Source organism: Phoca vitulina, unplaced genomic scaffold, assembly GCF_004348235.1.
Source record: "Phoca vitulina isolate PV1807 unplaced genomic scaffold, GSC_HSeal_1.0 scaffold23, whole genome shotgun sequence".
Classification (NCBI taxonomy): domain Eukaryota; kingdom Metazoa; phylum Chordata; class Mammalia; order Carnivora; family Phocidae; genus Phoca; species Phoca vitulina.
Window position 1 is genome coordinate 14292582 of NW_022589726.1, and position 10253 is coordinate 14302834.

At 49.3% G+C, this 10253-nt stretch overlaps 2 protein-coding genes across 4 annotated transcripts; one reads left to right on the top strand and one right to left on the bottom strand.

Annotated features, from left to right (window-relative positions):
• The first annotated feature begins 1905 nt into the window (after positions 1-1905).
• Positions 1906-4900, top strand: CDK4 (cyclin dependent kinase 4). Of its 2 annotated transcripts, XM_032420476.1 has the most exons (8): positions 1906-2143; positions 2595-2831; positions 2990-3125; positions 3245-3412; positions 3548-3657; positions 3912-3962; positions 4101-4236; positions 4496-4900. In XM_032420476.1, exons 2-8 carry the CDS (start codon positions 2614-2616, stop codon positions 4586-4588), a joined length of 912 nt encoding a protein of 303 aa, XP_032276367.1. In that variant the 5' UTR covers positions 1906-2143; positions 2595-2613; the 3' UTR covers positions 4589-4900. The 2 variants fall into 2 exon arrangements, with proteins under 2 accessions (XP_032276367.1, XP_032276368.1); XM_032420477.1 differs by lacking the exon at positions 3245-3412 and having other exon boundaries at positions 1930-2143.
• A 10-nt stretch (positions 4901-4910) lies between these two features.
• On the bottom strand, positions 4911-10211 carry TSPAN31 (tetraspanin 31). 2 transcript variants are annotated; one of them, XM_032420479.1, is made up of 6 exons: positions 10126-10211; positions 6949-7116; positions 6614-6694; positions 6156-6287; positions 5730-5843; positions 4911-5632 (listed from the first exon to the last, which is right to left on the bottom strand). In XM_032420479.1, the coding sequence occupies exons 3-6, from the start codon at positions 6689-6691 to the stop codon at positions 5558-5560; spliced, it is 399 nt and encodes a 132-aa protein (XP_032276370.1). In that variant the 5' UTR covers positions 6692-6694; positions 6949-7116; positions 10126-10211; the 3' UTR covers positions 4911-5557. The 2 variants fall into 2 exon arrangements, with proteins under 2 accessions (XP_032276370.1, XP_032276369.1); XM_032420478.1 differs by lacking the exon at positions 10126-10211 and adding an exon at positions 7606-9384 and having other exon boundaries at positions 5370-5632.
• Positions 10212-10253: the final 42 nt, after the last annotated feature.

Genomic DNA, 10253 nt, shown 5'->3' on the forward strand with positions numbered 1-10253 from the left:
GGGCTGGAACCCAAGGCAACATAGAGGATAACTTTTATTCTAAAGACAGTAAGCTGTGGAAGGTGAAGCTGAAGTGGACCCTGTTGGTGTAGGAAAGAAATTTGACAAACTCACTTTGCCTGCCAGAAGGTTTATAAACCAACCAGTCCCAGCAAGAGAGCCAATAAAACATTCACCTCAGAAGCCCCTGAGCCAGTTTAGATCTTGAGGTTTTTCTTTCCAGTGTCCCAGTTGCCCTTGCCAGCAAAGGCCCAGAGCTACAACTATCAGAATGCAAGAGGGGGAATCTGTACCTACCTGTATTCCATTTTGCCCTGGAGTGTGGTTTATAGTCATCTCAAGCCTGAGCTCTTACATCCTCCACTAGATGGTTAAGGAGAATAGAAGTTAAGGTGGAAGGAGTGGCGGGCGGTGCCTGGGTAGCACAGTCGGTTAAGCATCTGCCTTCAGGTCAGGTCATGATCCCAGGGTCCTGGGATAGAGTCCTGTGACAGGCTCCCTGCTCTGCAGGGAGGCTGCTTCTCCCTCTGCCCCTCCCCCCTTGTTCTCTCTCTCTCTTTCTCTCTCAAATAAATAAAATCTTTTTTTTTAAAAAGTGGAAGGAGTGGCAAATAGAGTTATAAAATGGTTTCAGATTTTAGACAATTTCTTGCAAATGAGATACTGATCCCTTCCCTCCGTAGTCCCATTCCCCTAAAGGCTTAGGAGATTAAAAAAGAAGTTGGAGCCAGTAACCAGTAAGACAAGGAAAGCAAAAAAAAAAAAAAAAAAAAAAGACAAGGAAAGTCAGAGAAACCTGTCTGTTGTCTACCTAAGTGTCTGTGAGCAGAGGCTATTTTGAAAAGTCTGTGTTCTGGCCAGGAGCAAGGGCTAAGAAAGCTTGCACTGGGGAAAAGAGGGAAGCAGAATGACCCCAAACAAGGAGTCACAGGATTTGTAGAAGAGCACAAATCATTCTCATGCAATGCCATGGTCCGAGGCGGTGGTGGAGGTAACTTCCCTGCACATGCTCACTCTTGTATCTATCCATCTATATATAACGTGTAAAATACACACACTTATATACACATATACAGACACACATATATCATAGCATCTAAGTGTTGGAAAGAAGCTTAAAGGTTAAGTATTCCTGTCTCTTGTTCATTGATAACTTCTCTGCCAGAAAGCATTATTTTAACACTACCAGGAAGGGGTAGAATTTAGAAGAGGGGAGGGCATTACCTTGACACTCTTCCTGTCGGATTACTGCATTAATCTACCCTCCATCAATCCTTTAATCCTAGTTTTGCCCTCAAATGGGGATTGTCTACTATTTTATACGACCACACTGTTGGCTACATCTTTACAGTCAGCCTCATCACAACTTTAAAGGGCTAGTGACGGAGACACCCAAAAAACTCTGCATGCACACAGGAAGCAAGCACTCAGTAAAAATTTGTTGAATGAGTGAATGAATGAAACAAAGACACAAATGAGAATATGTTTTCCCCTGGCAGGGAAGCGGAAAGGCTACAGCACCACCTCTCGACCCCCGTCCCATCCTCCCGATCCCTGACCACCATATGGAGAGTGAGAGACGTGCAGTGTGTAGTGAGACTGGAGAAGCGTTCAGGCTCGGCCTGCAGCCCTGAGTTGGGATCTGGGTGGCCCAGGTTGCCATGGCACCGCATTGGACTCCACCCTCTCTCGTCTCCCCCGCCCCCCCAACCCCGCCAGGGTCTGGCAGTCAGTCACGTGCCCCGCCGCGTAACCACACCTCTGCTCCTCAGAGCGAAGTCGAGCGGTCACGTGTGATAGCAACAGATCACGTGGCTGCCATCTTCCCCCCTCCGCCCCTTTCCCCTACCCGCCCCCTTCCCGGTCAAAGCCTCTCCTGGGTACCCCTCTGCGCATGAGTGGCTCGTCACGTGCTCCGAACGTCCGGCTTTCGCCCCGCCCCGTCAGTTTCCGCGCGCCTCTTTGGCAGCTGGTCACATGGTGAGGGTGGGGGTAAGGGGGCCGCTCTAGCTTGCGGCCTGTGTCTATGGTCGGGCCCGTAGCGTCCAGCTGCCCGGGACAGAGCTCGAGTGTATGGCGCCGCAGGATCTGGCTCCGGGGCCCCGATAACGGGCCGCCCCCGCAGCTCCCGGCACGGAGTGAGGTAAGCATAGCCCCTTCCCAGGAATGGGGACCGTTTTCGCTCTCCACGGCTGCCTACGCGGACAAGTTATGGAAGGGTTGCTCGAGGGCGGGAAGTGGGGCAGGGTGTAATTTGTTCCTTTGTGGTCATAGGGAGGTGTAATTTTAGGGCCTGGATGTCGGGTCTTCGATGCAGGGGGTGTGTCGTGTGAGATAGAACCTTGTGCGGGGCGCGATGGTCGGGCCCAAAGGAAAAGGAATTTTTTATTTTAGGGCTTCACGTGGCTGGAGGGGTTGGGGTTAGAGTCATTGTGTTACCTGAGGGGCCAGCCTCATGGAAGATTGGGGAAGGGACGGGATGGTGGTGGTGGTGTCTTTGTGATGTCTTCTGTGGGAGTCACTTTATTGCTGCAGGCTCATACCATCTGAACTCTGGAAGGGATTTTCGGTGGCAGGAGTCTTTGTGATTGTAGGGTCTCCTCTGATCTGAGAATGGCTACTCCTCGATATGAGCCGGTGGCTGAGATTGGTGTTGGTGCCTATGGAACGGTATACAAGGCCCGTGATCCCCACAGTGGCCACTTCGTGGCCCTCAAGAGTGTGAGAGTCCCTAATGGAGGAGGTGCTGGAGGGGGCCTTCCCATCAGCACAGTTCGTGAGGTGGCCTTACTGAGGCGGCTGGAGGCTTTTGAGCATCCCAACGTTGTCCGGTGAGACGGTGGAGGGTTAGGAGTGGGCAGTAAAGGGGAAAAGACAACTTATAGGTGGGGAGTGGTGGTCAGGAGAGAAGTGGGGATCCTGAGGAAATAGGGGAGGCCATGTTGGGAACAAAGGGATTGATCAGTGAGTGACCATTTGCTCTGGCCAGGCTGATGGACGTCTGTGCCACCGCCCGAACTGACCGGGAGACCAAAGTGACCCTGGTGTTTGAGCACGTGGACCAAGACCTGAGGACCTATCTGGACAAGGCACCCCCACCAGGTTTGCCAGTGGAGACCATCAAGGTGAGTAGGGTGGGTAGACACTTGAGAAGGTACATTGAGACCTTTGTAGTAGAACCTGTTGTGATTTCAGGTATGGTACCTAGTTTCCAGTTCCTCTGTTCCTCCCCCTTCCAAACCAGGATCTGATGCGCCAGTTTCTAAGAGGCCTAGATTTCCTTCATGCCAACTGCATCGTTCACCGAGACCTGAAGCCAGAGAACATTCTGGTGACTAGTGGTGGGACAGTCAAGCTGGCTGACTTTGGCCTGGCCAGAATCTACAGCTACCAGATGGCACTTACACCTGTGGTCAGTAGAAAGATGAGGGTAGGAGAGTGGTTGACCATAGCAGTTGAGAAGTCATGGGCTTCGTGACTTTAGTCAAGCAGTTGTAGTTCATGGTAACCCGTAGGGTTCTCATCTACTTTTCTTAATTCTGGTCAGGTTGTTACACTCTGGTACCGTGCTCCAGAAGTTCTTCTGCAGTCTACATACGCAACACCCGTGGACATGTGGAGCGTTGGCTGTATCTTCGCAGAGATGTTTCGTCGCAAGTATGGGACCCAAGTCTCCTGAACTCTCTTGAGTTTCCCAAATCTCTTAGTCATAAGCCACATCCATTCCCTGCGTATTCTTTCACTTAAATATTACTGACCATTTTGTTCCTAACCAGAAACTCTGAAATGTCCTGGAATTAGGAACTTCACATCCCTATATTCTCCGCACCCTCTGTTTGGAGCCAGTAGCAATAATTATTCCACTACCATATCTTTGAAAATGACTACTACCTGTGTTTTTCTCACTTTAGGCCTCTCTTCTGTGGAAACTCTGAAGCTGACCAGTTAGGCAAAATCTTTGAGTAAGTGACCAGCATGGGGAAAAGAACTTTCCATTCTGAATCTTCTTTCTGCTGAGCCCCGGATGGCAATTGGCTCTGCCTCTGGAGGTGGGGACTGGAAAAGGACCCTCTTGACCAGAGCTCTCCTGTTCCCCATAGCCTGATCGGGCTGCCCCCAGAGGATGACTGGCCCCGAGATGTGTCTCTCCCCCGAGGAGCCTTTTCCCCCCGAGGGCCCCGTCCAGTGCAGTCAGTGGTACCTGAGATGGAGGAATCTGGAGCACAGCTGCTGCTGGTACTGGGCTTGGGCATGGGCACAGGGTGAGGTTGGGGTGGGAATAAAAGCAGTATATAAGGGACCCAAATCGTCACGGTTACTAAGAGTTGGTTGGTGGATGGGCTAGTTTTTACTGTTGCTGTGAATAGGCCATCCACAAAGAGGGATGTAGAAAAAGAGCCCATCCTGGGTATTGTTGGGGGTGAGCAAGTCTTTCTCTTTTTTTTTTTTTTTTTTTGGTCTTCATGGTCTTTTGATCTTTGCCTCCCCATCTTAGGAGATGCTGACTTTTAACCCACACAAGCGAATCTCTGCCTTCCGAGCCCTGCAGCACTCTTATCTACAAAAGGCAGAAGGTAACCCAGAGTGAGCAGTGGAGTGGCCGCAACAATACTGAGAGAAGAGAAGCTGTCATTTCCCTTCCTTTGAACACTTGAGTGGAGAGCCCCCCAGTTGAGTAAGGCCATCTCGGCCTTCATCTCTGAGGCTATGGAAACTCCTCCTCCCACTTTTTATGAGAATATTTTGCTGCCTTAATGACATCCCCCTACCCTTTTGAGGCTTATCCTTCTCCTGCCCCCTTATTTTCGTACACCAAGGGGTATGTCCCTTGTTCTCCCCTTTCCTATCTTGATATTGGGATCTTTTTTATACAGGAAAAACAAAAGAAAACAAAGAAATACGGTCTTTTTTTTTTTTTTTAAATGTTTCTTCTTTTCATGGGCTTTGCCATTTGGGGATTGGGAAAAACCATTTGGAAGATGGCACTTTCCTATAGAATCTTAAAAGATTCTCCCTAGGTCACAGGGTCTATGTAGGCAAGCGGAGCCCCTCAACTGGCAAAAGAAAAGGCACTTACGTTGTTTCTTTGAATGTGGAGTTTAAGTGGCTTTTATTTTTATATTCACTGAACTTCCCCACACCGGGTCCTGCTTAGTGTAAGAAAGAGTTCTTGGTGGTTTTTTCCCTGGTTCCATCCCTGATTTACCCTTGGAGCCAGGCCAGGATGTGTTGAGGTGGTCTGGCATGTGGAAGGGAAAAGCGGAGAAACAGAGCCAGGAATGACTCCAACCCCCATCCCATCTCATGCCCTCCCAGGAGCTTCCCATATCCACTTAGGGAGAGAGGGAGGAAGTTGTTCTTTATTCCTTATGATCTTGCTCCCACTAAACATGTCAAGGCATACAGCCTGGCTGTTCAGTCATCTTTGGGGGATGTGGCAAAGGGCCTTTCCTTTTTCTCAAACAAAAAGGGCTACAGACCCTAGGTTTTCCCTAAGGGAGGAAAAAAAGCTTAGGGAGGATAGAGAACAGGAGAGAAGTCAGAAGGATCTAGAGTCTTATAGAAAGGCACTGGGGTTAGCTCGAGGATCCTTCTGATTCCGAAATCTCATTGCTAGCCAAACACCAAGAATCTGTAAAAAGCAAAGGGAAAGAGATTATCAGCAATTCTGAATCTCTGGAGCTAAGACAGAGAAAGGGTGTATGTATGAGAGAACTGAAGAATGTTACCTCTGTAAAGCTAAAGAAGAGTCCAACACCCCCCAGGATTTTCAGGGCTTCATCTGAATGCTTAAGAAACTTTTCTCCACACATCTGGCATGTGGAGCTCCGGCTCTTACAGATCTGAGGATAAAACACGTATGTGTGTGTTTAGAAGATGCAGAGTTGCTAGGCTGCCCTATCCTGACACCTGTGGTGAAGGGCCCCAGAAATTATTTACTAGTTTCTAATCAGTATCCTACAGAATGAAATCTCATTTGACTAATTCTCTAACCTTTGTATCCATACCTCCCGCCCTCTCAGCACATGGCCCCAGTGCAAGAGAGCTGCTAGAGAGAGACAGTCATTCAAACTCTTAAATCTGCCCGTCTGGACAGTGTCCTTAACCAGCTTTCCTACCCTCCGGCCCCCAGCCCCACCTCTGCACCAACTCACTGCAGTGCAGAAAGCGTAATCCTGTTGATACAGGGTTGTGAGGTTGAACAAGCCACAACAATCAAAACTTCTTTCCAGTTCATCCCGGGTCTTGTTGCTCATGACCCACCAAGAAGCATTAATGACATCTGTCTGGAGAATATAGGCAAGAGGGAAATTATTGGATGCTGCTAACCTTAAGAATGCTCTTATATCGTGATCTTAGTTCAAGTGCCTCGATTTCCCTATTCCAGCAAAGTCAGTCAACATCCCTCAGGAACAAAGGTGTATTATACAGAAAATGATAAAAATCCACCTCTGGGTTCTTCTGGAAAATACTCATGGAAAATTACCCAGACTTCCCAGAGGAAGCAAATAGCTGAAGAGTCTGGTAGTGGGTTACTAAGAGGTCCAGACTGAGGGGAGGGAGTTAGAGGGTAGAGGAAAAAAAGCAAATAGCTGAGAGGACATGCACTTACCTGTTTGCTTCGGTTAATAGCCAGACATGAGCAAGAGATTCCAAACTGGAAGATGAAGACCAACCCAAGGATGATCATGTACTGAGAGGAAGAGTTACGGGAAAAAAAAAAAGTCCTAGATTCCTTTATGTTGCACCTATAATAACCATCTGTTGTCATCTGTTCATGGAACTTATATAGCTGTGTTAGTTGAAAACAAAGTCATCAGCTCGTTTCATGAAGTATGGTATAGGGCAGGACCAGGAGACCTGTCCCCAAGATCCCTCAAGTCTACCCCTCTCAAACATTCCTAGCCAATTCAGCCCTCCCAAGAAACCCACTTAAGGTCAGGATACAAAGAATAGCAGTACTTGGTGGTGGTTGACAGCACCCACCAGTCCAGCCACCGCGATGAGAAGAAGGAAGACTCCCACAGCAATGACTGCTCCGATGATGTGGATGCTGGACACCAGACCCAGACCCTTACCCCAAGCAGCCACTCCAATGAGCAACAAGCCTACCAGCTACAGGAAACAGAGCAGGTTACATCTCAGAACTCTAGCACAGCCAAAAGCCCTACAGGGAGTCTTGGGACAAAAAAGGAGATCTGGGTTTGTGTGAACTAAGGACAGCAGGTGTATGCACCCACCAGAGGTCAGGATGGCTGGGATGGGAGTGGGGGCAGCAGGGATAGTAGTCTATGAATATAAAAAAGGAAACTTTAGCTTCATCCATTACTTCTATTTTGGGAGAAACAAATTCCCAGGAGGGCGGAATGGGCCTTTATGCCCACAGCCCTCGGTTCATCCGCCCCCACCCCCAGACAAACCCTCTGGTCACCGGAAGTCTCCCCTCTTCCCACGGAAGTCCCCTGGAATTCCCTCTTCGCCGGAAGTTCTCGGGAATTTTCCCGGAACCCCCAGTACACCCCTCTTCCCACCGGAAGTCCCCTAGAGATTCTCCCCACTCCTCTTTCCACCCTGAAGCTTCCCGAACCACCTCCAAAACCTCACCATGTAGACCACGTTGAGAGCGCATAGTGCATTCTTGGAGCAGGCAAAGCCACCGCAAACCATCTCCCCAGCTTTGGGGACCCAAGTGGTCCCAAGGACTTGGGGGGAGGTTCTTGGGGACCGTCTTCTTGGACCCCGACAGCTTCTGTCTCTTTAAATCGAGTCCAGCCAAACCCAGTCCTCTGCGCCTGCACCGTCCCACCCCTGCCTCTGGATTGGCGAAACTCGGGGCTAATCCAGGACGTCGGTGGCCTGAATGCCAATCAGTCTGCATTGCGTCACTGACCCGCCTGCCGGCCCCTCCTTTAGGTTTTTTATTGGCTGAAACTTAAACTGGGGGTAGGGCTTCCATAGATTCTCATAAGGAGCAAAGCCTAAACTTCCCCGGATTGAAAGCGGAGCTTTCTGTGGCCGCCGCTGGAAGAGGGCTAATCCGAGGGAGGAGGCTCAGGAGAAACCCAGTGGAAGAGGGAGAGGTGCGGCTTCGAGGGCAGGGTGAAAGGGCTCCTCCCCTCGAGGGAGCGCTCTTCCCCGCCCCTTTCCCCTTGTCCCGCAGTGATCTCATGATGACGCCGTTGTTTGTTGTTATTGCATCACACTCGGGAACACCCAGAGGAGCAAAACATCGAGCTATTTCGCCCGGGTTGGGCACAGTAACATCCAACAAACCGTCACACATTTGCAGGTGTGTCCGCTAGTACACATTTCTTCTTCCATATCCCCTCCTAACTGGGTGTGAATATGCTAGAAATTAAGTGTGAAGAACAGCTGCTTCGAGCCAGGGCATTCCTGTGCATGACAAAGCCACAAGCGCAGACATGCGTGTGCTCGGTATCTTCAGAGCACGTGCCTGATCCAGGGCTTACAAAAAAAAGTCCAAGGGAGAGGTCTGGAATGTGAAGGAATATGAATAAATATTAGGGGAAGGAGGAGTCTCCACATTTTCACGGGGGTGGGCATAGAGGTTGATCAATATGCTTAGTATTGAATAAATGTTTTTCATGGATATGGGAAAAGGCATAATTCCTCTTTCCCCCAAGAGAAACAGTGGTAATGGGAACACAAACAAAAAACCTCCCTTCAACCCCACAGGATGACTTCAGTTTGTATGTACTTAGATTCTATGACTGCGGAAGCAGTAGTCTAACTGCCAGACTGCATGGGTTCCAACTTTGCCACTTACTGGCTGTGTAGCCTTTGGCTCTCTGTGGCTGTTTCCTCATCTGTAAATAGAGATAAATAACAATACACCTGCCTCTTGGGTTGTTGTGAGAATCGAATGAGTTAATATATGCAGAATGCTTAGGACAGTACCCGGCACACAGTCAACGCTCAGTGTTAGTTATTTTCGTCAGGCTATAAGTTCCAGTGGGTAATCCCAGCCCCCAATTCCCTTATCTCCAACTATACAAATAGTCACATAGTTATAATCCCCTATCCTTCATAAATTAGTATCAAGAACATATGCAGGAGAAAAGACATTTGGCAGGGCCAGAAGGGTTTGAGTCCTGAAACAAAGTGATTAGATCAAATTAGCCACACACACCCCCCGCATACCCCCTGCATCTTCATTCTGTCCTTTAATTCCTCGTCTACCCTCTTCTCTTTCAGGTCCGAAATCAAGGGCAAGACAATGGTATTAGAGATAAGGGGAACTCGTTGGCAGGCATCTTGTTTGGGTGGTATAGTGAAAAAGAGTATCAGAGTTGAAATCAGAAGACCTAGGCTCACAGGGGTGCCTGGCTGGCTCAGTCAGGGGAGCGTGCAACACTTGATCTCAGGGTGGTGAGTTGGAGCCCCACGATGGGTGTAGAGATTACTTAAAATTAAAATCTAAAAAAAAAAAAGACCTAGACCCATAGATTTCCATAGATTTTTTTTCACCTCTTACTGGCCTCTCTGAACTTTGGCTTCCTTTCTTGCACCCCTTGGGCCTGTCATAAAGACCATATATTTGAAAGTGTGTCGTAAACTATTGTTACAGACAATTATTATGAAAGTAATTGAGAGAGCATGGTGGTTTTGTCTGGTTATAGTTGCTGTTCTCCTCCATAACCTGTTCTCCCCATAACTACCTGAACTTTATAAGCAGGAGGTGGTTACAGTGGGGCAGCTGACTGAAGAAGGGTTCTGGAGCAAGATGTAGGTATACGAGCTCTTTGGATGTGGTGGGTACAGAGTGGGTGGTGAGTACAATTGCGAGCCGGAATGCAGGGCTGTTAGGGTGAGAGACCAAGTGTGTATACATTCCTGTCAGAGTTTGAGACTGAGCATGAATCTGTAGGTCACCAAGAGTTTGGGATTGCACCTGGGGCCTGGCTTGGCACATTTTCCTAGCACCAACACCCATCTTAATTAGCCACCTCCCACAGGAGGCCCTGGGACGCTCGTTGAGGTCTCTCCATCCACCTGGCTGAGGACGTACAGCAGGGGCTGGCTGGCAGAGCTCATGGGCCAACGCTAGAGGGGGTGGGAGGTTCAGCAGGTAGTGCTGTCCCAGGCTGTGGGTTTGAAACTCACCAGTCAGGAAGTGAGGCCGACAGACGGAAGGGCGGGCAGGAGCGCAGAGTTCTGGGGCACAGCAGAAGGGGCCTTCTGGTTTTTGAGGACTGCGGGGCCATGGGCTTCAAGGCCAGAGGTTGCTGTTA